The sequence below is a fragment of the Mauremys reevesii genome, linkage group 3 (assembly GCF_016161935.1).
Source record: "Mauremys reevesii isolate NIE-2019 linkage group 3, ASM1616193v1, whole genome shotgun sequence".
Taxonomy (NCBI): Eukaryota; Metazoa; Chordata; order Testudines; family Geoemydidae; genus Mauremys; species Mauremys reevesii.
In genome coordinates, this window is record NC_052625.1 from 81,938,778 (window position 1) to 81,964,939 (window position 26,162).

General features: G+C 42.4%; 1 protein-coding gene across 2 annotated transcripts; it reads right to left on the bottom strand.

Annotated features, from left to right (window-relative positions):
* Nucleotides 1–6,289: 6,289 nt before the first annotated feature.
* On the bottom strand, nt 6,290–25,886 carry LOC120401382 (centriole, cilia and spindle associated protein). Of its 2 annotated transcripts, XR_005596420.1 has the most exons (4): nt 25,454–25,886; nt 15,812–16,080; nt 14,017–14,131; nt 11,041–11,176 (listed from the first exon to the last, which is right to left on the bottom strand). XR_005596420.1 is itself a non-coding variant. In XM_039531304.1 (3 exons), exons 1-3 carry the CDS (start codon nt 25,782–25,784, stop codon nt 11,003–11,005), a joined length of 774 nt encoding a protein of 257 aa, XP_039387238.1. In that variant the 5' UTR covers nt 25,785–25,886; the 3' UTR covers nt 6,290–11,002. The 2 variants fall into 2 exon arrangements, 1 of the variants encoding a protein (XP_039387238.1); XM_039531304.1 differs by lacking the exon at nt 14,017–14,131 and having other exon boundaries at nt 6,290–11,176.
* Nucleotides 25,887–26,162: the final 276 nt, after the last annotated feature.

A 26,162-nucleotide genomic window follows, 5' to 3' on the forward strand; every position in this document is an offset into this window, starting at 1 on the left:
TACCTAGAAAGTGCAACTAACTATGCTGAATGTGGAATTTTCATTAAAATGTATTTTAAATATTCTAAACTATAATGGTATTATAGGAATTTAAACATAGATCCTAATTGGAGGGTCTCTTCATACAGGTCTCCCCTCTGGCCTGGAATAAGTACCATCCTCCCTGTTGTCAGATCCCGCTGAGGGTATTTCATAGTGTTGGATTTATATACATGAGGAAATGGAATATAGGTGGGCTACATGCATTTTCTCTCTGCCCCTGGAAACTATCAGGTATTCGGCTTGTCATATTAACTTTCGTTCATAGTTTAGGATGTTGGAACCTCCCTCCTGACCTCTTTATTGTGGGGCAAAACAGTCAGCACAGGAAATCCTGTTGTCATGGCTCCATTAGAGCTATACTTAGGCGGTGGGAGAGAGTCCAATGACAACATGAAACCTAGGTGTCTATATCACTCTCCAGGAGTGGTGGGAAATCTCTATAGCTTTTGTATTGCCCCCACTCCACAGGTCCTTTTTAAGTGGCATTTCTGAAAGGAATGTAATAAGGAGAGGGTAGAAAGGTTTCTCATGAATGTAAGTCCAGAATAACTCCATTGAGTTTAAGTTATACTGGTATAACTGAACAGCATTTGGCCTAAGAAACCTAGCAACATAGAAAATTATTTCTTAGACATCTATTACAGTTTCATGGGCAAAAACTGCATTATTGACAGATACCTGAATCCTCACTTGATAAAGAACACAAATAGAATTTAAATATTAAAACAAAACTAAATTATAGTGCTATAATTCCAAAGGGTATTGGCAGCACAAAAGCACACGTAGAGTGCTTGAGGTAGATTCTAGAGCCCCTCAATGGAATTCTAATCCTGCATTTAAAAATAGTCCATGGTGAGGCTTGGTTCAGTTTAAATTTTTCCGAAAGGTTGTGGGGTCTGTATCTAAACTGAATGGAAAAGCACAAGGATTAAATAGAATCACTTAACCATGCTTTATACAGGAAAAAATCTATCTTTTTGAAGTCTTGCAGGCCATTAATCCAAGTAGCTTTGTATAATATCTCTCTCTCAATCAAGAGTCAGCATGCAGCATTAGACTTAAATGACATGTAGAAAAGACTCATTGTATTACTCTTGAGGGAATTCTGCACAAAGAACATAAATTCTGCATGCAATATTTATAAATTCTGCAAAATTCTACATGTTAAAATAAACTATAATCATACCAGCTTCAATTATTTTAGTAATTTTATTTCAAAATACCTGTGAGCAAGTATGTCTGTAACAATGCAGACTACAAAAAAGATTCAGGAAATGCTTTTTGACAAATAGATTCTTTACTAGGCATATTAACATGGAACTCTGAGTAATTTGTTTAAATGACAATACTGAACTATATTTCCCACCCCACCCCCACCCCTCAAAGCAGTGCAAAGGCTTGGGGGAGTCGGGGGTAATGGAGGCGCTTAGGGAGAGGAAAGTAAACTGCTGGGAAGGAGCCTGGATGCGAACTTAAAGGGTGTTTTTTGGGTATGGGTAGGAAAAGTATGGAAGCGGGGGGGGGGGGCATGGAGGCAGATTGTTAGGGAGTGTCTCCACACAGTGCCTGAGAGACCCCTTTTACCATTCAGTCAGGCACATCTGCCCCCTCCCCATGTGTCTCAGTGCCCCCATGCTCCATTCCCCTTCCCCTCTGTAACTCTACACCCCCCCCCTCCCCCTGTGCCTTCACTCCCATTCAGCCCCTGCCCCAGTCTGTCCTCCCCCCACTAGCCCTTATGAGCCCCTAGCTGACCCTTCCCCCCCCTCCCCCCCCAGCAGGCCATCTCCCTGTATCTCCTGACCTGGTCCAACAGCCACTGTTAAGAAGGTAGGCTCTTTCTCTTTCTCTTCCCTATCCTGGCTGGGGCTTGCCAGGAGCAGCTGCTGTGCTCTAGCACCACATTGCCCTCTGGTGGGCAAAACTGCAGCAACTTTTCAGCAGAAGCTATTTTCTACCAAAACATTTTTAAAAATATGTATGGTACATGAAAATATGCACACATGCAGTGATCATAGAATCATAGAATATCAGGGTTGGAAGGGACCTCAGGAGGTCATCTAGTCCAACCCCCTGCTCAAAGCAGGACCAATTCCCAACTAAATCATCTCAGCCAGGGCTTTGTCAAGCCTGACCTTAACCTCTAAGGAAGGAGATTCCACCTCCCTAGGTAACCCTTTCCAGTGCTTCACCACCTTCCTAGTGAAAAAGTTTTTCTTAATATCCAACCTAAACCTCCCCCACTGCAACTTGAGACCATTACTCCTTGTTCTGTCATCAGGTACCACTGAGAACAGTCTAGAGCCATCCTCTTTAGAACCCCTGCAGAATTCCCTCAGGAGTATTATATATAGCATGGATGTCTGTTACCTAGCTGACCAGAAATGCTCCCAAGGAATGTTCTGCTCCTAGTATATTTGCATATATTTTTTTGGAAACTGCCTAATACTGCATTTCAAAGCCTAAAATAACTCCAAAGAACCATACTATGTAAATATCTACCTTGATCTCAATTTCTTGGTTGTCTTCCAAGTATATATTATCTGGAAGTGCTTTCTACCACAGCCCTTCTGTTTCTCCTCCCAGAAAAGAGAATATAACTGGTGATTCAAAACAGAGGGAGTTTGCACATCAGATTTGGAAGACCCTGCTGATAGCTTTTAGTTTTAGATCCTGCAGGTGCCTGTCCTTTGATCCCAAACTCTGCTGGGGGTAGTCCAGTGGAATATGTTGCCTTCATACCAGCTTCTCAAAGTTGGGAGAATTGTGTCCTGCTTTCCAGAGCCCCAAAGAGGAATGAATGCTGAGAAATGACTGTCCAGTTTTCACCTTTACACCTCCTGCTCAACTTTTTGGTAGCTGATGAGGCAAGGGGAAGGCTGCTTGACCTTCCCAGTTCTGAGATGTAGCGCAAGTTGTGGCCTCTCTCCGGCCACTGCTGTTGTGACCAAAGTGGGTAGGGCCTTTAATCATCTAGTGTTCTTATTACCCACCAAGTTAAGGGTGCTGATAAGAGGAAGGTTTGCTTAATTCCAAGGTTCTCAAACCCCAGTACTACTTGCACTGTGGTCTCACGTGGCTTTCTCCTCCTTGGGTGCTAAACCTCATTCATTTTCCTTCTCTGCAGCTCTTTACCTTTCTCCATTACAATGTCATTATCTTCAGTGTTACAAATGTGATTGTGGTTTTTTTTGTTCTTTCCAAACAGTCTGAGAAATAACTGGTGCAGATTTAGATCTGGAGTGATAAAAACAGTGTCTCTTCCTCCCTCCTGCCATTTACATACAAAACTGATAGAGAAGCCTTTTGTTTATATGAGTACTTTTTGAATAGTTTGGTCAGTTTTCTGGAACTAAAAAAAGCTAAGCACAATTTTTTTCTGTAATCAGTTATCTTAAGCTTCCAGATTCCCTTCATGTAGAATAAGTAGCTTTATTACAGTAAGCCTTAGTGTATATACTTGATCTTAACATCTCAAAGTGTTTCTAAAAATAAAGTGCATTCAGACTGCACATTAACAAGGTTAAAGTGCATGACTTGTGTTACAATTTGTACCATGATGCATATTTCATTTTAATGACCAGTTGGTACTAGAGGTAAAGTAACAAGGTGTTTTAAAACTAATGTAGCAAGCTTTGGGGAAAATATAATCATGACAGAGGGTAGCTCTCCAGTGTGTAGGTTAGATTATCTACTATTCCACAGTGATAGATTTGAAGATGTTAAATTTCATGCCAGGAACATCCCCAAACTAAGTTCACATTTGGCTCTAAAATTTTAGTCATACATGTAACAAGCTAGATTGACAAATGTAGTGTTTACCTAAATAGTCTCCTTACCTTCCATATACATAGTGCATGCATGGAGAAGTTCTTACCCTAATTGACTTACCAAAGCAAAATGGCTCAGCAAAGCTTTCCTACCACAACATCAGGCATCTGAAGTCTAATTCATTGTTCATGGAGGTTTTAGATTAAAGTTTGTGACGGTTTAAGTATTTTATAAAACTCTCTCCTACCTTGTGTGTTGTTGCACTACACCATTATGTTTGATGCTTGTATCTACTCTTGAATAAAGAGTGTTTTCTGAAGAGCATAAGTGTTCTGTAGTGAGTCATCTTATTTCTTGTACCTCTATTACAGTGCACAGCTGGTTTAACTCATTGTTTAGGTGGTTTTATGTTGACTGGCGAGCTCTCTCCCAGCAACATAGTGTCACTACATGAGCAGTCTTACAGTAGCACAGCTGTAGCTGTACTGGTGTAAGCTTGCTAGTGCAGACATTGCCTCTAAGTCTTCTGAATCAAGGCAGGGTTGCTGTATGGGTTGTGGCACTTGTCTCAGGTCATTTGTGAATTAAGAATTGTAAGCCAGCACAATGGAAACCCTCTTTACATACAAAGTCAAGATACCAGAGAAGGTCAATCTCTGATGGCAGACCATCAACTTTGAGGAATTTAAGGGAAGGGCAAAAAGATGCCCATTTGTCCTGTGGGGGAAGATGACTGTTCATCTTCATGAAAATGGAATCCAAAAGAGCCTTGCTTGGAAATGTTATGAAGGACATTTGGGATGAGAAAATAGGTAGATAGGCCAAGTGTAGTCTTCAGGAATCATGTTTTCTGTGTAACTTGTTTCCATTAGCCTCTCAAATCTTGATCATTGATAATAAACATTGTTTTTTGCTACAATGTTAGGTAAGTGCTGATCCTGAATTGACTGACAGGCTGGGTGTATACAGTTTCTTTGGGGACAGGATATTGGGTATTTACTGGCAGTATTTAGTGAATGCTAGAAAGGGATGTGTCAAAGGGGACTAAGGTACATCTGTTAACCTGCAAGATAAAGTAAAGGCTGCATAGCCCAAAGAGTGTTGGGGGAGGCTAAGGGTGGTGGTAGGGAGCTGATCTACCCAGTTAAGCACAAGCAAATCTTTTGCTGGAGGCAGGGGGATAAGCAACTCACTCCCAAAGACACTGCTACCAGATATTCCACCCCTGCTTCATGTAGCATTGGTGCACCTGAGATGAAGGACCCCTACACTAGTGCAAATGGTAGTAGACAGTAGGATCCTCTATTCTCCCTTTGCACCCTAAGATGGCCAAGTTATTAGTAACATTTCCATAAGTAGAATTAACACTTACTCCTAAAACTTGCTTTCTTAAGCAAGTGAAGTAAGAATATCCTCAGGGCAAGAAGTCTTCCCATGAATGTTCAGTGTCTAAGGGGCTGGACACTACAGGGAATGCTGAGAAGGCCTGTGGGTTGATGTATGTTATAGCAAGGCCTACAGAGGCAGTGCTTGTACTGCCAGAAGCTGATGTTTCCAGGAGCTCATGCACAGTGGTACACATTAAGGCAGGTAGCTCACAACCCCGGGGGAACATTAGATACTCAGTTGGCATTTGGTCATCTTATTATCTATCTAATGTAGTTTCCAGCTAGGTCTAGAAAAGAAGTTGCTTGCTAAGCTCTTGGAACACTTCCTCTAGCCTTTCCTTTGATTTTGCAATTCCCCAGGTTGCCAGAACTTTAGTGACACCTGCATAAACTTCTGTAACTTCTTGGAAAGTGAATCTGTGACCCTGATTCTGCTACAAACTATTACAGATAAGCACCTCCCTGACTACTTGTGGAGTGGCCCTTCTCAGCATGAGGGTAGCAGCATCAGGCCTGAGTAAGCACACCCCTGCATTAAGGCTGGGCAGGTTAGTGCATCCTTTCACTTCTGGAGCTCTCAATGCCACTTTGCATCAACAGCTATGGGAGCCAGTTCAACTAATTACCTAGGCAAAAGAACTGATGGAATTTCTTCTTGCCCTTGTCAGAGGGACCCCCATCTGCACTTAACAGTACAAAGCAATGAAGCCAATGTTGTCTTCTGTTAAGCAGAAGAGGAAATGGTATTAGGGATCATGTTACACTACATTAACTACTGTGGGAACAATAGCAAAGAGGAGGGGAAAAAGTAGATTGAGTTCTCCAAAGGAATACTGGAAAGTGTCCAGTAGAAGATGGAAAAAGAAATTGGTGCTTTTCCATACTAGTACCTATTCCTAATGTGGTGTCTCAGGGAGTACAGGGTGATGGCTATGTAAAAATTTCCACCCTATCTAGTCATGTAGTGGCTTTTTTCACTTTAAGGCCTGCAAAGTCAATAGGTACTTGGTTAGTGAAGAGGTGGTTACATTCACAAAGCTATACTCCCACCTTCTGTCTGCACCACTGTAAGTCAGAGGCTAAGCCAGTTAAGTCACTCAATTTTATTCACATGTACAAGTTGACCCTACATAGTGTTAAATACAAATACAGAAGCTCTAAAAACAAAATACTGTTTAAAAACATTCTAAAAAAGTCACATATTGCTTCAAGCTTAGATGGTATTTTCCCCATAGTTCTTAAAGTGAATTCAGTGCTCACAAAAGCTAACAAAACAGCATCAGGCAGCTTCCCCCCGCTTCTACCCCTGTTTTTAGAGGAGTCAACTGTAGAGTTGAGAGTCAGGCTCCATTATGGCTTTGCTGTGAGTGATCTAGGAATGGACTGAAACCAACAACTCATTGCACATAGATCCTCAGATTAACAACTTTTGGTCACTATAACCATATGTCCAACTCAAAGAATTTAGTGCCAGTGCATTACATTAAAAATTTAAAGACTGATGTACTTTTCCCCAGAATGAAAAATTGGGTGGTGTACATCTGCTGCCTCAATTAAAGTGGATCAAAACAAGTTACAAGGAATACAAGACTTCATCATAAGCCAAATTTGGCTCTAGACAATATCCCTTTCAGCATCTTAAATGGATATGTTCACTGAAATTTAGATAATTACATGATGCAAGAAAGATGTGACAGCATGATTGAACACAAGCATGCTACTCTATTGTACAAAGGCATTCTTTTACAGCTTTCATTGCAACACTGTACATAAAGTACACCAAACTAGTCTTAATAGAACTTGTGAAGTTGACAAACTGCAGCATCATATAAGTGAAATCTACCAAGTTTCACTAAATGTAGAATGCTGTTAAGTATCTAGTGAATGAAGGGACACCCTTCAGAGTTTTAGTGAAGACTTTGGTAAATAGTTCATAGTATTTTTTGCTAAGTATAAAACAAGCCTTGTCTTTAAAATGTGGGTTCATTAAGCTGGTAGATTTACTTTTTCTTTAAAATCAACTCAGTGCAAGATAAGCTTCTGTCTCCTCTAAACTGAAAGGGTTGTGACATTTAAACTTAAACATCTACCTAGACTCATTGTCGAAGAGGCAGTCTGCTTCAGCGAATCCACCTCTAAAGCAAAGTAGCTGTAGCTAGCTAAACCATTATAGGTATTTAATAGGAGTTTCTTGCTTTTCATCAAGACTCTGCTCCAATATCACATTATCAAGTTTAGTTTAAAAGCTGTTGAGCTGCAAAACCCCTGCTTTAAGAAACTGTCTTTGGGACTTTGATCAGCCACGGCCACAAATTAGGTTAAGTCTACACTTATGGTGGCAAGTAGAGCAGACACTGCTAGCACAGGTATGAATAGCAGTGCAGACAGCAAAGCACAACTTAGGCAAGTAAATTACCCTACATGTCTCTCTACAGGCCCAAGCCAGCCTCCCACCTCTACCCTATGGTTTTTAGAACAGTGTAGTGTCCTGCTATCTCCCTGCTGCTGTGAAGGGCTCCAGCAGTGGGAAAGGCTCTAGGCAGCTCCCTGTTCCAGAGCCTTTCCCCAGCTCAGTGAAAGGCTCTGGCAACTTCTTGCTGCTAGAGCCTTTCCCTGCTGCCTCCCCCATCAAAGACTTTTGTTACCAAGTCTTGGTACACATCAGTGAGTGTGGATGCAGCCTGCCTGTCACTGCAACATGAAGCTACACATACTCTACACACTGCCACAAGTGTAGAGAAGCTCTTAGATGTCAACGCTACAATTTGCACCCACAATTGATGGCCAACTCTAAGTGGTCAAGATTAGGACCCTTTAAAAATATGGCCCCAAGTGTTGTGACTGATGTGTTTATTTTCAAATGGTTATCTTGAAGAGTCAGACAGATGAGCAGCTTTCCCAATTAAAAAAAGTCTTCAGAAAAAAAATGTGCCTCGCAACTCAGGCTTTACCTGAGTTACCAAAAAAAGTCAATCCATGCACATAATTCAATGCTGTTTTTAAGCCACAGCCTGGTACTGCAGAACCTTCCAACTGACAAACATATGACCTGATTTTGTGACACTACTGCCTTTTAACAAGTTAGTCAACAGCTGTTCCTGTCAAAACTAACTTAGCCAGAGGGTGAAAACAGAACAACCCCTTAAAAAGAGTTGTCAGAGAAACTGATGCTGTAGCTTAGGTAGGGCATAAACCATATATAGGATATTTAAACAACCTACTGAATCTTTAAATACTAGAAGACCAGGGCAGTAATTTGGCTGATTTGATATCTGCACTGAAAGTATGGAACAGAAAGACTAAATATTAGGTACTTCAAAATATTCCAGCAAAGCCAGAGAAGCACCCAATGTTCTGAGTAAAAGCAGTTTTTAGTGAAGTCAGTGAAACAGGCACCACTTCTGTTTATCCAATATAGTTGCTAACATACGGCTAGTGGAGCTTCTGTGCTGCTGTCTAGGGGAGACAAACTAACCCTGAGAACAGAAGGACATTTGGAACTGGACCATGTTTACAGCAGATGCATCTTGAGGGAAAGTAAACTAGGCCCCAGATAGTGGAAAGATCTCAGTTAAGTTAAAAAAAAAGTTGACATGCAATGGACTAGGATGTCCTCAATACTGGGCACTGATCTGGAGGAAGGGAAATCTACTAAGAAGCATATTTTAGTCACTGTTACTAGCCACAAATAAGTTTACAGAATATTTTCAACTGTAGACAGAAATTAGTTCTGAAAAGCAAATGGTCTGTCTATTAAAAAACCTCTAGTGACTAGTTTTAGAAGACTAGGCTTGTAGAAAGTTGCATAAAATCTACTGGATGTTTTGAATTTTTTTGGTAATTGTATTGTAAGTGATAAGTTTTTAAAGCCAGAAAATGAGGCCATGTCTTTGACTTATTAAATCCTTCTGTATTTTATAAGTCAGTTTTAATTAATTATCTCTGGCCTCAGTGACATACAACTTTCAAAATATTATTTAACCTAACAATCTCTCTTGAAACTTAAATATGAAAGCCATGCTTGCTCATTCAATTTGGCTAGTTTCAGCCAGACTTTCATTGAGGAAAGCCAGACTATTCTAGATTGAGTCACACCAACTCCTTTTATTACTACTAACCTTAGATTTTTGGATTCTAGTTTACTTATTGCTGTTGCTTTATTTTCTGCATTTCACTACAGTGAAGTTAAGCAGACTGGTCAAATGCATTAAACACACTGTTACTACACTTCCAATAATAGGGGCATAACATTTCTCATAATAAATTTTAAAAGTTTTGTTTAAAAGAATCTGAAATGTTAAGTGTGATCAAGCCATGTCAAAAGATGTCAGTGATCCCAAAGCAGCCTGTAAAAGAATGAACCTCAGAACTATTACATTACCACCACCGCACTTCAAAGAGATCTCAAAAAGCGCACAGCTACTGCAAGGATCTGTTTAAGCTCACATTTACTACAAAACTAAACAAATTCCATTTAGAACAACTGAGTAAAGAAACAAATTGAGGATCCAACATCAATTACTGGCAGTCCTACGTTGTACAAAAAACAGCCAACCAAGTGAAAATAGCCACAGATTTCATTAGTCTCCAGTTACTAAGGGGTTTATTTTCTTTCCCCTTGGCAGAGAGTTATGAACATGCCTCCAGGGCAGATATGGCCATGAAAACTTCGTTTGCAAGTGTTTATCAAAATTAAAACCTCTAAGTATTATTAACCATACTAAACCAAATGGAATGCATACCAGTGAAATACACTCTCCCCACTCTCCAGCTACAAACATTAAAAATAAACAAGACTTCACTAATCAGCTGGTGTCTGGTCAAAGTACATTTTGAAATATATACAGTCTTCATTGAGAGAATGGTATCAAAATGATTAAGCACAAAATGGATGTTTTTACTAGCTCAGTATGATGTTGTCAGGTCAAGAGCGCTACAGCAAGCAACTGTCTATTGACCAACAGCCATCAGATAATGATTGTCTACATCAGTCATTTGGTGTAATAGTCACAGTAATTGCAAATTAATCCTGTGGACTTCTCACTTGGAAAATAAATTGCCACAACGGGATCATATTAATCTATTCCACTGACATTTTAAAACAGCAATGAAACTCAATTGAAGAATATCTGCATGATTCACTAATTACTGAAAGTTTAGAGAAATATTACCAAGTGTGTTTGTTTTTTTAAAAAAAGTCTCCAATATATAGCAGACAACACTTAGCTGTCTTCATTAGGCCAGTATTCATTGTGTCTCAGATTGTGTACCAGAGCCACTGGCTTTCAGGTTGAATATTGTAATCTACATGGTATTTTGAAGGTGTTGAATCAAATATTTTAAATAATGCAATGGCACATACACCACACCCTAGGAAAGGTTTCCAACACCACCATGATCACATGATTTGAGTTAAGCCCCCCTCTTTTTTTCTTTTTTAATTATTATTAAAAGGGGGCAGTTGAAAGTTTGTGAAATGAACCAATTCTAAAAAAGATTTTGTAAAAGTTTAGACTTTCAGTATTTTGAAATTATAGTCTCAAAAGGTCCATTGAAATGCCTCTTAAAGACTTCATAAAAGGAGAAATATTTAAAAATTTAAGGAACTATATTTAAAAACATCTTCAAATGTTATGGCTCCAGCTCTACGCTCTACTGATGAGGTAGGTAGCCAAAATACAAACGATTATAACAGACTGCTGGAAACCTCCTATAAAAACCTTGCATAAGTAGTTTGCACCAATGTCCTGATTTAATATAAATATTTTTTAATTTAGAAAGATGTCCAAGCAACTTTTGATTCACCGAGCTCTTGCTGAGTAGCATCTCATGTACTCAGTCATCCAGGGATTATCTGGCGGGGAAGGCTTTACTCTCCAGGTCCGATCCACATCTGCAGAGCGCACTCGCTTCTGAGACAATTTCCTTTTCTCCACTTGCCTTCTGTTCTTTGCTCGTAGTGCAGATTCATGAATCTATCAAGAATTTAGAATTACAGTCAATTTTCTGGAAAGGAGTAAGAAGTCTAATTTTTATTCAAGAAAACAAAGGTTATTTAAAAATTGACCCTCGACCTTCACTCCCCCAGTCAAAGGGAACAATTGATTCCACATGACTATAGGATTCCAAAGAGATTTTAGAATACCCTGGGGTATACATGTTGGTGCCACTAATCACAAAAGGGAGGCATTTTAGTGTTTGTGGTCTCAGATTAGATGAAATTGAACTTTACAAACATTTGGTATTTCTGCCCCCACTGTTTTTCCTCCCTTCATGATTTCACTCTAAGGTAGAGTTGAAGTTGCTTGGGAGTCTTGAGTTTGCATTTCTATATCTTAACATGTTTGAATCTGTCAAGTGTAACCCTAACTGTGAATTTTAAAAATTACAACATCCCTCTAATTTATCTTACCCTTAAAATGGAATTAAGTTAGAGATGTACTCAACTGTAATTTTTTCTTCCTCTTGGAATTTTTGGTTTTTAAAAAGTTAAAAAATTCATACATGAACACCAAAACCCAAAAGAATGCAATCATAAGATTTCTATTGATTTGAAAATGAATGAACAAGCTTATTTTTATTTTAACTTAAGGACAGATTCACCAGTACGCCACAGCAGTCCTTAACATTCAAACCATACTGTACTTACACAAAATTGATTAGTTTGCAACTGACATATTGGTTTAAAGAGCAGTGTTTGGAGACCAAAAAAGTAAGTAAAGAAATGGAAGCCAGCCCCCAAGTCCCAACATCTGGGCCTGCACTCCTTCCTCAATTATCCCAACAGTGCTCAGAGCCATAGGGAACCTTTCAAGCACTGACACCCAAGCTAGCAGGCAGTTGGAGAGCCTTGGAGGATGTGTCAAGTCTCCCTCATACTAAGCAGTCAATAGAATGGTTGCATGCAAGTAAGCCGTAGAGCAAGGCTGATGGTTGGCTTGAATTGCAGCCAGTGTGAACAGCCCCACTTCAGAGTCTCCTGAGCTGTTGAACTGACCCCGTAGAATCACAAGTTAGATACATTAATTAATGTATCTTAATTACAGCCTAATTTTTTCAAATGTAATTATGCACAAGATCTCCAAACGCTTTAACTATATGGAAAGTTGAGTGTTATTCCATTCCTATCATCATCATTCAGGAAAGAGGAAAGACTACAGCAAAACTTTCTTAGGACACACAGTTAGCTTGAGTTTTAAAATTAACTGATTTGCTTGTACATTTTAAAAGAATGTCATGGTGTACTCTAAGTGCTCTAGGTGCAGAGAGGATATACTGCATTTTTCATAAAGCAAAGCTAGAATCTCAGTGTAAGAGGAAGACAGAACTCAACCTTAACTACAGACTCTCAACCAGCATCCATGCTTAGCCCAAGATTAGCCTAATAAGGTTCTACATTCTACAGGATAGACTAAGGAACACGCTATAGAGGGGAAAAAACAAGCAAGTCTTTTTCTGTATTAAGAATGATTACTATGTGGACTTCCAAAGAGTTGATTTGGGGGGCTCATGCAGGCTGCTATGCAATATACGTTTGCACCTATTTTCAGTGGCATTGGTCATATCCTTCCCCGCATCCCAAAAAACCTGCTGGAATAATGCTTCTGGAACACATGTATTCAAGAACAAAGTGATACCATATCCCAGCAGACCTAAGTGGCCAATAGTTACACCTAATTAAAAGGCAACATGGCTGTGAGGGATGAGGAAACAGTCACTCTGCACATAAAGGCCCTATATGTAGAGCAATTATGCAGCTGCACAAACCACTACCCACTTGCAGATGTTTGATCATAAGCCTTCAGAAATATCTGCTTCTTCATTAAAAGAGTTCTGGAACCAATGCTAGTCATCCCAGGCCTGCATGATGTGATCCCACCAATCTATGCTTCTGGTCCTGCTCCAGAAGGATCAGCCTACATACGGGGAACCTGCAACTATGACAATAGGCCTGAGCAGCTTCAGTCAGATTGCAGCTGCCATGTCTGTGACCCCCTGCCAAGAGATATTGTCAATAGGATAATTACTGCTGCCAAAACAGCCATCAGTATCTCAGATGCTCTGCCCAATTCCCAAAACAGGAGAGAATGTGAGCTGGAGAAGGTCTTCCTCCAGTGATGGATCCAAATTGATGACTCTGGATGCTAGGAGCGTGCAGACTCAAACGGCTTGCCTGGATGCATTGGCAGGCTCCAGTCAAATTCCACAGGATGGGCAGAAGTGTTCTCCCACAATACATGATGAACTAAGCTCTAGAGTGTCCATAGCTACCCAGGGTGCTGAGAAAACTGGAATATGCCCCAGGAACCTCAATATCTGACTCTGGTGTAACTCTGGTCTGCGTAGTGCAGTGGGGATGCATCGGCATGCTTGTGAGCCTCACATAGCAATGCAGTGTGGACATTTGCATGAGAGCTTGGAAAGAATGGGTCCCACAGACCCAGGTTTGCTATGCAGCATAACCATACCCTTGGTCCACTGTCATTGGACTATGTCAAGGCCTGATGTCCCATGACAAGACCTAGTTTTTGTGCATCAAAAACAACTGTTGACTTGAACAGGAGTTTTGGGTGAACAAGGAATGAAGGGCTCAGGCCCAAACAAGGTCAAGGTCAGCCATTCTGTAACAGTCAGAACTTTCACCATTTTGGAGTAATGAGTTGTTATTCAGACATAACATTTTACTAGCCACCAACACTATCAGGCTCAACGTTTACAACTTCATAATGTTACTCAGCTTCCAAGGGAGAGAGACAAAGGAATTCACTCAGATAGCTGAACCACTTATGTCATTTCTAGGTTTGAGCTTGTCTACCTGTCTGCCTGCTTTGGGACACTTGCTGCTAACTGCCCACTTCTGATAGACTTTCTTTCATGGAGTTCAGACCCTGGGGGTACATTTATTTCATCCACTTTTTTTTCCAGTAGCGCTGAAATAAGACAAAGAACTATGCATTAATCAGAGGCTGCACCAAGGGGTCATTTAGTCTAGAACCTTTTGAAAGCAATTGGCAGTTTAGAAATTAGGGAATATGGCCTTAGTCTACATTTAAAACTTCTATCTGCACATCTATATCAGGGGTGTTAAAAAACCACACCCCTGATTGACCAGCTAGGCAGACAAAAGCCCTGGTATAGACAGCTGTACTGACAGAGGAGTGTTTGTTGGCATAGCTATCATTTGGGTGGGGGTGTTCCTACACCAGCAGAAAAACTCTTGTCAGCATAGGCTGTGTCTACACTAGGGAGCTATGTAGACAGACTCAGTTGTGTGAGAACTAAAGCAGTATTCTTAGATCCAACCAAAACCAGCTATAAACTTAGTCACTGGTTTTCTTACAGTTGAAGCTACAGAAGTAATCAGTGTGCTTGAAAAATTAGCGATGGGACCAAAGTATTGGTCAAAGTTCATTTGGACTCTTCAGACAGGAGATTGATTCTTCATAAGCAGTTGCTCTCCCTATCCCAAAGTCCCCACCCAAGCTCTTTAATGACACATAACCATGTCCAATGACAGTCAGATAATTGGCATCTACATAGATAACAGGACCCAATCTTCAGCATCTCACAGGAGCAGGCCCTTAATGAAGAGGGGAGGGGAGAGGAGGGATGTGCATTCACTATACTATTTGACTAGGAAGAAGTTTATAAATTATGTAGTATATGACAAAGTGGCACAACCACTACAGTTGAGACCAAGGCATTTTAGTTCTTGCGGTCATCACTGAAATAAAGGCTTGATTGTGAATTTGATTTTCTTCAGGGTAGAATTAAGGTAGGTTGCATTCCTCGTTTGAAGAGGACTGCAACCTTAACTGAATTTCCTGGAGTTTTTTTAAATTCTAACATTCTTGAAAGGTACCATGCACTCAAACCACTGGTATGACTTCAACCTTTGAGTCTGAAGTGAAAATTTATTTAAAGAGCGTATGCATTTATACATTGGGGCAAAGGGTGAAAGCCAATGAAATGAAAGGCATCTATTAGAAGAGCCATTCTGATGTACTTATGGCAAGATTTTCCAAAAGTGATCGGTTAATTTGGGTGCCTATGTTTTTACATGTCCAGTTTGTCATCTCAACAGCCTGAGTTTCAGAGGGCAGGTACTTAGCACTACATGAAAATCAGGCCTGCAGGGTGTCAAAGTGGGCACCCAACAATTTTTAGGAAGTGGCTAACTTTCGCTGTGTAAGCCTGAGCTTTGTGTGCATAGGGCAGAGGACAACTACTGTTTAAGTGAAAGCACACACACTACATGGAACTCAATTTTCCTAAACTTGGAAAAGTTACGGCCAAGTGAGTCCTGCAGGATTCAGGCCTGGAGCTCTAGAGAATTTAGGTATTTCAAACCTAATGCCTCCTAGTCCACTCCTCCCAAAGTGTCATTCCTTCTGACTAATACAGAGTGACAAAATAGCATAGCAGGACTAAGCTAGGAAAACTTTTCAAGACATTAATGCCCCAAAAGTCCTGGATGCAGGTTAAGGGGGTTAATAAGAGGGTAGTAAATTTTATTTATAAATAATCAGTATTATTCTTTTCCCTATAGATGGGGGGGGACTAAACTGTAAAAAAAACAATTTTATATTTATATTTGAATGTTTGCTTACTTCATGCACTGAAGCAGAAGCACAGACGTTGTGAGTTTTCTGGCTCCCTGTATCTGTATGTTTTTCTCCCCAGCCATATAAAGCAAATGGATGTTTATGCTCCTTTGCTGCATCTGTCCTTTGAGGACTTTTAGCTGATCTTCGATCGTTCCGACTGGACAAGGCACTTCGACTTGGTTGTTGTCCTGTATGGCTGGTTGATTTGTCAGTTTCTTTCAATAATGTCTGTTCTGCAACTTTTTCTTGGTCGTCTCCCTCTGTTTCTTTCTCTAACGGAAAAATAAGAAATCAGTTCAGCTTTAAAACATTTAGCAACAAAGACCACATACATATACATGCCTGGACAGTTAAAAATTCTCTTCCTAAAGTTGTATTGAAAGATAGAGAAGAGGAACAGCCCCCAGTTGCATGACTGCAGATACACCCCCATTAAGTCTCAGTTATACAAAACATCTTCCCCTCGTTAGTGTCAGACTGGCATATGGAGCATGCTAGTCATTCTGTAGTTTTGGACATTGAGTATCAAATACTTAAAACAAGTGCACTTAATATAAGGGTGTGACCAAAGTCACCTAGCCGCACTTGCTAGAATAGACAAACTGAGTACCATGAGGGGCCATCGTCTTCTTGCAACTTTTTCCACATAGCCAACAAATATGTTGACATATGGCATTTAAACTAGGTCATTATCTTCAGTGTGCCTGGTAGAGTATGTGAAATATGACCTCACGCTGTAGGAGTGCCTACCCTTACAAAAGGGTCTTTGAATTTAGGCTTCCTCGTGTGATAGCTTTCGTGCTTCCTGATTACACACACTTTTGCCAACTGTATCCTGCTGATATTTTCATGGGAAAACATGCTCCCCAAAATAGCCTTATGTCTAAGTGTCCCACTTAACACACTGTGCCATGCTTGGCCCAGAGCCTTTAATACTGCTCTCTGCAGATTCCTTTCAAAACACCAAAAGCCAACACACATAATATAGATTTTTAAACAGGTATTTGAGGGTTTGTTCTCTTTTTGCTGATGTTCTTTTAAGGAAGTTGTTTTACACTAGTGTACTTAATATGCAAGTGAAAGAATGGCCAGCAAATTCAACTGTCCAGCACTGCAGGACTGCAGTGTTGGAGAAGCCATCTTGCTCCTAAAAATCAAGTTTTATTTCACACGCTGCCTTTGCAAGAAAAAGTTAGACTATTGCTTACCTTCAGATTACCTGAGCTTAGTTAGAAAGCCTATGCTCCTGCTCCCCTGCCTCCATCAGATCACTAACATTCAAACACAGCCCCAGCATGCTCAACTGTGTGCACTGCTCCCAACACATTGCTTTTGACATCAGCTACTCTCCATCATACTCCACCGTAACTGGCAGCTCTGCTCTAGTGCTTGCATCGCTCTTCCACCTCCACAGCTGTTTATTGTGCTCCACTTCCTCTCAGCCTTTCCAGACATCCCCATTCCCCACTCAGACTAGCAACTCATTGCTGTTGTCCCTGATGTTAGTCAGCCTGCCTGCAGCACCACCTGTTGACCATGCACAGTGGGAAGGGAAAGTGACACTTTAGTAAACTGCATTTCTACTTGTCCCGAGTCGACACGAGGATTTTTCCCCAGCCTGTTCAGCACAGTTCCAAGGAGTGTTCCACATGCATTCAAGAAGGGCCTTTCAAGGTTCTGTCTATGACACAGACCCCTGGCTCTCAGTACAGAGAAAGTTTGCTCAAATGCCAGGCTTCCCTCTTTCTTGTAAAAGAACAAGACAGTTTCTATACCAGAAAATGCAAAAAAGATTTTATTTATATGTACATGTGTGTGCACGCGAGAGAGATCTCCCTGCCCTGAGTTATGTTACTGGTCTAGATGGGCAAAAATGTAACAAATATGCATAAGGGAATTTTTTCTTTGAAATTTACAGTAAAATCCAAATGGTTTTACAAGAGTTAATGACAAAAATATCAGGGCACAAGAGAAGATTATGGAAGGACCTCAGAATAGACTACTCTGCAAGTTCTACTTTAAATAAAAGCATCTGTTATGCACACAGTGATCACAGCGTAAATCAAAGTACATCCTGTTAGTGGTCTCTATGCTCAAATTCAAGGCTAACCCCCTACTCCCAAGCATCCAGTTTTAAACCCCACAATGGCACCTGGTGGGCAGCACCACATGCATCCCCCACCCCAAGACTCATTAACTCATGCCAGGTTTGCCTTGTAGAGCAGACTGAGAGCTCACCTTCTGCTCCCTTTCTCCAGATGCCAACACGATGCACATAGAGACCTACCCACAATCAGGTGAGAGCAAGCCAATAAAAAAAATTAAGAGTGGAACATTTAATGGAGTATTTCGGTTTGTTTGTAGTTTTTAAAATGTGTATGGTTGAAGGTAAAGAGATACCCATACTTTAGACAGAGCTCTTATTGGACCCAACTTGCACAAGCAAGCTTAAGATTTCACTGAGCATGTAAACTCTAGCACAGTTTGGGTACGTAGCTAGCACAGGAAAAGACAGTCATGTAAGAGGAAATAGTCACAATTATTTTTAGGTTTGGTGGTTTTGGCCATAGGTTGTCGCCACAGCTTGCCAGCTTGTTCAAAGATGACATCTGCCCACTGCAGAAACTGAGAACACAAACTATGTAGCCAATAGAGATGAACTGCTTGGGAAGTGGGATAGTATATGCAAACTGATATGGTGTCACATTATTCCTAATTCTTAGCACCTTTAAACACTATATGGAATGGGGGAAATTCATCTAACTCAAGGTTGGAGTAGCTGGTGGACTATGGACATCAACAGGAGAGGGGGAAGTTTAAGAACATTACAAAAAGAAGAAACAAATTCAGTAATACACTTGCCTGCAAAGCTTCACAAACAAAAGGGGAGCATGGAAGGCTACAAGAAAGTAGCGGTGAAAGAAAGAATATCCTCCACACACATCAAGTACAGGATGAAGAGTCTGTAGAGAGCAATTCCACAGTCAACAGCAGTCATTCTTCCCTGCCTCTTCTCCAGCACAGCACTATCATCAGACCAACACCTCTTTAAGCCACTTGACTCTGGATTGGTCACGCTACAGCTATATAGCATTTGAATAATTCTCCAGCACAGGCCTTATCCGCACAGGAACATGCATCAGTAAAAATTACATTTAATAAAACCAGGACAAGTCCTCATGTTGACACATCCATATGTGTAAGAGGCAACAGGGGATTCTTTATGGAGGATGAAAATTGAGATGCCAATCTATATCCATCAGTGACCTTTACAGTGCTATCAGCACCTCCACACCAGAACCCTGTTTATGACCGTTTTTTTTAATATGGGGATAACTTTTCAGCCATACCACCACCTAACCTGTATCTGAGTGAGTCAGTGTGATGCAGTTGCTAAGAAGGTTAATATTCTGGGATGTACTAACAGGAGTGTTGTATGCAAGACATGGGAGGTAGATGTCCTGCTTGGTGCTGGAGTGCTGTGTCCAATTCTGGGGGGCCACACTAAAATAGGTATGGAAAAATTGGAGAGAGCGCTCAGAGGCTATTAGCAAAAGTGATAAAGGCTTTAGAAAAACCTGCTCTATGAGGAAATGTTTAAAACCTGGGCATATTTAGTCTGGAGAGAAGACAACTGAATGCGGACCTAAGTCTTCAAATATGCTAACAACTGTTGATTGGTTGTTCTCCATGTCCATTGAAGATAGGCCAAGAAGTAATGGGCTTAATCTGCAGCAAGGGAGATTTAGGTTAGATATTAGGAAAATAGTTATAACTAGAAGGGAAGTTAAACACTAGAATAGTCTTCAAAAGAGGTTGTGGAATCCCAGTCACTGGAGTTTTTAAAGAACAGGTTAGACAAACATCTGTCAGAAATAGTCTAGGTATACTTGATCCTGCCTCAGCACAAGGAGCTGGACTGAATTACTGAAATTCCTTCCAGCCCCACATTTCTATGATTCTATAGAACTTGTAAAGTGGATGCAGACCATGTTAAGGAAAGAAACAGTTTTCAAGTTAGTTGACAAAGGCCATGTGGATGGGATCTTTATTTGGCACTCCACAACTCGTGTTAAGTGGTTCCCTTCCAAATGAACCTGTGTGACAATTTTCTATTGCGAAAGCCTTAAAACGTGCACTAGCCATCCAGCACTGAAATCTAAATAGGACTTATTTCTTTGGGAAAGACTGCTATACAAAAGGACCAAGGAAGGAAGAAGCAGTAGTACCCATAAATGTCACTGCAGCAGTGAAATATTCCTAAATTCGAACAAGAAGTGCTAGCCATGAGGAATGCACAAATCTCAATAGCCATATTAAAAAAAAGCACAAGATTTTTTAGTACAAAAATAACCTAATGAATAAAGTTGCAGTCTTGGGTCTTAAAACAAACAAACAAAAGAACTGTATACTGCATAATAAACAAGCACATCTCCTGGTAAGGCCCTATCAGATAACTGCAGTGTGTGGGTGAATGTCAGTCACAAAGCTTGGAAGAGCTAAGTAAAGAAAATGCTGATATTTAGCTACCCACACAGCACTTCTAATTGTAATGAAATTTTTCAAGAGAAGTGGCTGGAAAGTGTAGATACTACCTCTTCATAAATTTTCCTCTCCTTGTGCTTTGAAAATTATAGGCATTAAGCAAAGAATGAAATGGGGGGAGGGTTTGAACAGAGTGACCAGTAGGAGTTCTGAACTACTGTATATTATACCTAGCATAACCGTTCACAGTATGACCAGAGGAGAGGGACTTTTCCTTTAAAAAAACACAGAACCAAAAAGCCTTATTCTGCAATTATGCAGAGACACTAAAATCTCATTTAGCATTGGCCTGCTAAACCCAGGGGTGTGAGTTCAATCTTTTAGGGGACCAGTTGGGGATTGGTGCTGCTTTGAGCAGGGGATTGGACTAGATGACCTCCTGAGGTCCCTACCAACCCTGATATTCTATTCTATGATTCATTTGAAAAAAGTTATGTTTCAGACTTTCTTGCTAAGGCTCATGAGTGCATGAACAGTTGCCACAAATGGATGTTGTGCAGTGAGTCATGACAAGTCAGCAGGAACCATAGGTGTCCCCCACCACCCCCCCCGGAAGCAGGCAGATCTTGGGGGAAGTGTGTGTTGCTTATTTGTACCTATTGGAACCATGTCAGCTGTGTGTGTGACAGGTTGGTTTCATCAGTCAAAAGCCCTCCATGCAGTTTTAAGGTGATGGCAGCTCATCAAAATGTCGGCTCATATAGCTCCCCAAAACATAAATTAGATGTTAATGTGGGGCTGCATGCAGCTCTAAATTAACAAGGTGTATGCCAACTTCGGCGCTACATTGCACTATGCAAGCCAGAGTTACACCAGAGTCAGACACTGAGGTTTCTGGGGCATATTCCACGTTTCTCAGCACCCAGGGTAGCTATGAACACTCTAGGGCTTGGTTCATCATGTATTGTGGGAGAACATTTCTGCCCATCCTGTGGAACTTGACTGGAGCCTGCCAATGCATCCAGACAAGCTGTTTGAGTCTGCACGCTCCTAGCATCCAGAGTCATCAACTTGGAGGAAGGCCTTCTCCAGCTCACATTCTCTCCTGTTTTGGGAATTGGGCAGAGCATCTGAGAGATACTGATGGATGTTTTGGCAGCAGTAATTATCCTATTGTAGAACATTTGCCTCCGCTCCCCAGGAGGTTCCTGCTAGCTCTGGATCAAGGCAGTGCAGGAGGAGATCTTTTCTTTAAGTGTTCTAGATGGGAATGGTATGTTAGACTATGGCCCTATTGACTCCTAAATGAGTGACAACTGGCTGAAAAGGGAATGAACAATCCTCAACACAGATTGGAAGGGGTTGATTAGTCTGGTGATGGAAAGTTGTTGCCACCATCTTAGATTCCCTTAGTAATAGCTAAAGCATTCATGTCCTGGGTAAGGGACCCTTGGATATTGTGTACATAGTCACCCACCTGTACTTATTGGCAGGTCATAAGTATACATGTTGATAAGGAGAGGACCTAGAATGGATCCTTGTGTAGGAGTCTGTTATGGAGATGCTGTACTGTGCTATTTTCCATGCCTGAGAGGCTACAGAGGGAGCCAGGCATAGTTTCTGCTGTTTCCCCTGCTCACCAGAATCACTGCTATATTACACAGGTTGAAATGTGAACCAACTGTCTCCATCCAAGTACTTATTTCTGCTACACATTAGGACAGTGAGCAACAGTAAATCCTGATCCAGTTGGAGAAGGATACGTATAACCATGTAAACATACTGTTGGCACTTGAACCCATAGCAGCTCTTGATATCCACTAGGGATAAGGGGGGAGGGAGGATTGATCTCTATAGGGTCCTGTACAAGAGGGCTCCCAATGAAGATGAGCAGCTGTCTAACAAGATCACCTGAAATCCATCTGTGAGGAATGACCAGAGAGCCAGCCTCCGGTCTATCAATTTGCTACCCAGTGTAGCTATATAAATAACTTCATGGAATACTTTCTATTGAGACCGATGTCAGAAGTTGTAGCTTCCTGGCTTGAATTTCAGGGTCTACACTGTAGACTCCTTACAAACAATGACACTACATGCCCCTCTTGCCCCCAACACAGGTATAAATAGCAGTGTAGATGCTGAAGTAAAGACATGCCTGAATATTGTCAGTACATACCCTACACGGCTCTCTACATGCCCAGCCAGTGCCTTCTCTGTCTACACTGCCATTTTTAGCAGTGTAATATTCTGTCCCTCCCCTGCTGTGGGAAAAGGCTCTAGTAGCATCCCTGTCACAAGGAAAGTCTCCAGCAGCTCCCCTCTACCAGAGCTTTTCCTCACTGCCTCCCCGTACCAGAGCCTCTCACATCCATGTATAGGTACACACGGCAGTGTCAACACAGCCTGATTTCACAACAGCACATACCACCATCAGTGGTGTGCTGCGTAAACATACTCTAAAGATACAATGTTCTCAAAACTCCAGTAACTGGCATGTAGCCTTCCTTGCTGCTGCTTTTTGCCACAGAACCTGCTTATGTAATTATTAAGATGCACTGATACCATAGCAACAATTTACATAAGTAGCTGTGAGTCAGGATGAGAGATATTGCCACAATTTGTTTCTTTAAACATGCTCCACAAATGCTGCAGTTAATTTCTACTAGCCTGGGTCATGACAATTTGTGATTTACAGTCAATGTACCTAGTGCTTCAATACCACCTTCATTTTACAAAAAGTGCTGCAAAAAAAAAAGAGGTGTTAAAAGGAATACGTGGAACCTCAGTGGTTAAAGTGTTTCACTTCACAAAGCACTTAACAGTATAGATGCCCTAATAAATCTATATACATGGTATGACTGCTTATCATTAAGTTTTTGTACATCACATCCTCCATTTTGAGTTTCACATTTTTACTTAATTTACATGTTAGTATACTGTAGATGTGTCAGAGTCTGACCTTAAGGTATTGCAGCTGCCAGGTACCCATTCACTGCAATGGGAGATTCAAGTGCTCAGGAACTCCCAAGGATTAGGGCCTATGGTGTCTGCCCAAATCACACTTAGCACTTGTGTGACTGACTATAATACAGCACAGTTCAGGGATAACCGAAAGTAGTTACTACACAATGCTGGGTAACAAGAATTGATAATGGGCAACGGTCCACATAGCAAGTTATCACAACTAGCACGGATGTTGCAGTCTTGACAGATAAGGAATGAATGAATGAGCATGAGAATCAGCTGCACTTGCCCTAGAAGTAGCCTCTCTGGGGTATGCAAGACATCGGCAGGGCAGAGCAGGAAGATGTGCACAGGTGCTGCCCATATGGTACACAGAGAGCTTCAATTTCCAAGGTTATTATGTTTATGAAACATGCCAGACATTCACTTAACCTGGAATTATATAGTTCCCTGGGCTACAAATGTATGAAACAGTGCAATTTAACATCCCACGCTGTTGTTTTTAGTAGTCATCTTATTGCTAGGATAAACTAGACCCAAGGATTGTCTATACTTCATTACAGATATGACTCAAAGGAAAAAAAACAGTTTTTTTAAGACAATTATTTACAGTGCCACACACAAGCCTCATTGTTTTCACAAACCAAAATAGTTATTCTCTATATTTCAAAGAAAAATACCTAACTTAATAAAATCTCTCCACATTTCCAATTTTTGGAGTTGTCTAAATACATCACAGTAGTATCTAGGCACTAAAAATAAAGTAAAATGAAAAGTAAAGACTCAAGTGGACTAGAGCCTAGAGTACAGTCATGTATACTTGCACTTGCCCATTCCATCCCAAATCACCACTTCTGTTATCATGAATAAACTTCAACACTGCATTCTGCACTAAGCTCTGAAGGTGGGAAGATTAGAATACAAGATGATCTTTGGCAAATTGTTCCACAGTAATGGACTAGCACCTAAAATACTGTGTCTCCAGCTACCAGTGGCCTCACTCTGGGTTCGTCCAGTTGATGAACACAGGGGTCTTGCAGGAGGGTTGGGAACCAAGTGGCAGGCACGGAGGTAGCCAAGCTCCTTAAGAATTATAATGGGGCCAGGACCTTCCATTGAACTCAGAAGCAACTGGAAAAGCCAGCAAGAAGGTGTGGAAAATTGGTAGAGTGCTCTGTGGTTAGCCTCCTTTAGGTAAAGGTTATTATGAAATCTAGGGTGAAATCTTATGAAAGGGTATTGAATTATGAAAGGAGGGGTCAACTGCTAGACTTTCAGCTTCCAAGCAAACAAGACGTTACTAGGCTGCAAATAAACAGAAATTGCTTGAGCCAAGGGGCTAAAAAAACCTATTTGTGTATCACCCTCTGCAAGCAGGAAAGCTGTCAAGTGAGGAGACCTACATAGTCAGTTCCTGCAGAATTTAAACCTTACAAGGAAAAATATGGGTCAGAAAAAAGCCTTCCAAAGGGAAAGGAGCATAACCAAAGCAGCCTTCTCTGTCTGAGCCTACATGCCATCCTCCCAGCAGGCCCCAGCCAGAAACAGCTTTAAGAAGAGTGAAATTAACAAGACCTTCACAGGGCAGCTGCTCTGGGAACCAAATCATCACATTCATGGGCACAAATTCACAGGAGGGTTGGGGTTGTTTGGTTTTTGTTTGCTCCTGCACCTTTGCGTGGGGCACTGAAAACGCTTGTTGCTCTGGGTGACAAGGGACCCAGATCCTCATCAGTTTCAGTGATGACAGCTTGCCTGATGCCCACAAGGCAAGAATCACATGATTCTCCTGCTGCGCAAAGCTGTGAGCGACAGCGGGGACCCCTAGGGGCCCCCCAAGAGAGACGCAGAGGGGACAGTATAGCAGATTCTCCTCTCCCCCACCCCCGGGTAGCAGGAAGGCCCGTGTTTTACATGTGTCAGGCCAGGGGCAGGGGAAGGCAGGAAGCGCCTTCCCCTTGCACCACCCAGAGCGGGGATAGCGAGGGGGGGTTTTAATCAGAAACCCGCAAGCTGGAGGCTGCTATGGCCGATGCAGCGGCACAGTCTAGCAGCAACCCAGGGGCTGCCCGACGCGCCCAGGAGCAGCCCGAGAGGGGGAGCAGGAAGGTTTGACCTCCCACCCTGGGATCCAGGCCCCATACCACGGAGCACCTGCCCACAGGCAGTCACGGCCCGGCCCCGCCCGTTACCTACCCGCTGCGCGCAGGGGCTCCGCCGGGCTCGCCTTCCCCGCTGCTCCCGGCTCCCCAGCGCGGCTGCTGCCGCCGGGGCCGGGCGCTGCCGCCTCCTGCTGCTGATGCGCGGCCGGGGGGCTGGTGCTGGGGGGCGAGGGGGAGCCGGCGCTGCTGCCGCTGCTGTCGGGCTCCCAGCCGTCCCAGAGCCAGGGCCGGTGCGCCTGCTCCAGCAGGCGGCGGCTGAGGCGGTAGCGCAGCAGCTCCCGGTAGCAGGGGCCGCACGACTCCCACTTGGGCTCCTTGAAGCGCTTCATGTACTCGCTCTTCACGCGGGGCCGCGCGGGCACCATGCCGGGGCCGGGCCGCGGCCGCTCCCAGGAGCCCGCTCCAGAGACCCCGCTCGGCTCCGCCGCCGCCGCCGCCGCCTCCCCCCGCAAACAGCGCCTAGGCCCGCCCCTCCCGCTGGAACGTTTAAACCCAAACAAGCGACGTTCTGCGCCCGCCCCTGCCCCGCTCTGGCCAATCATCGCGAAGGCAGCGTCTCTCCCTCCCTCCCTCTCTCTCTCTCTCTCACACACACACACACATCTACGTCACAAAGGAGCCCTGTGGAGCGGGGACGGGATGCTGCCTGCAACCTGCCTCGGGCCCCGCTCGCTCTGCCTGCCGGGGGGCGGGGCTCCGTCCTGCCTGCCCTCCCGCTGGGGCTGTGATGCGGGGGCTGCAGC

Excerpts from the sequence above, each read along its gene's own strand:
- LOC120401382 (XM_039531304.1), bottom strand. The coding sequence starts at position 25,784 with ATGGTGCCCGCGCGGCCCCGCGTGAAGAGCGAGTACATGAAGCGCTTC. Across the intron at positions 16,081-25,453 it reads GGAGCCCCTGCGCGCAGCGG|AGAAAGAAACAGAGGGAGAC; the intron begins GTAGGTAACGGG and ends TTTTTCCGTTAG. Across the intron at positions 11,177-15,811 it reads CTTCTGCTTCAGTGCATGAA|ATTCATGAATCTGCACTACG; the intron begins GTAAGCAAACAT and ends AATTCTTGATAG.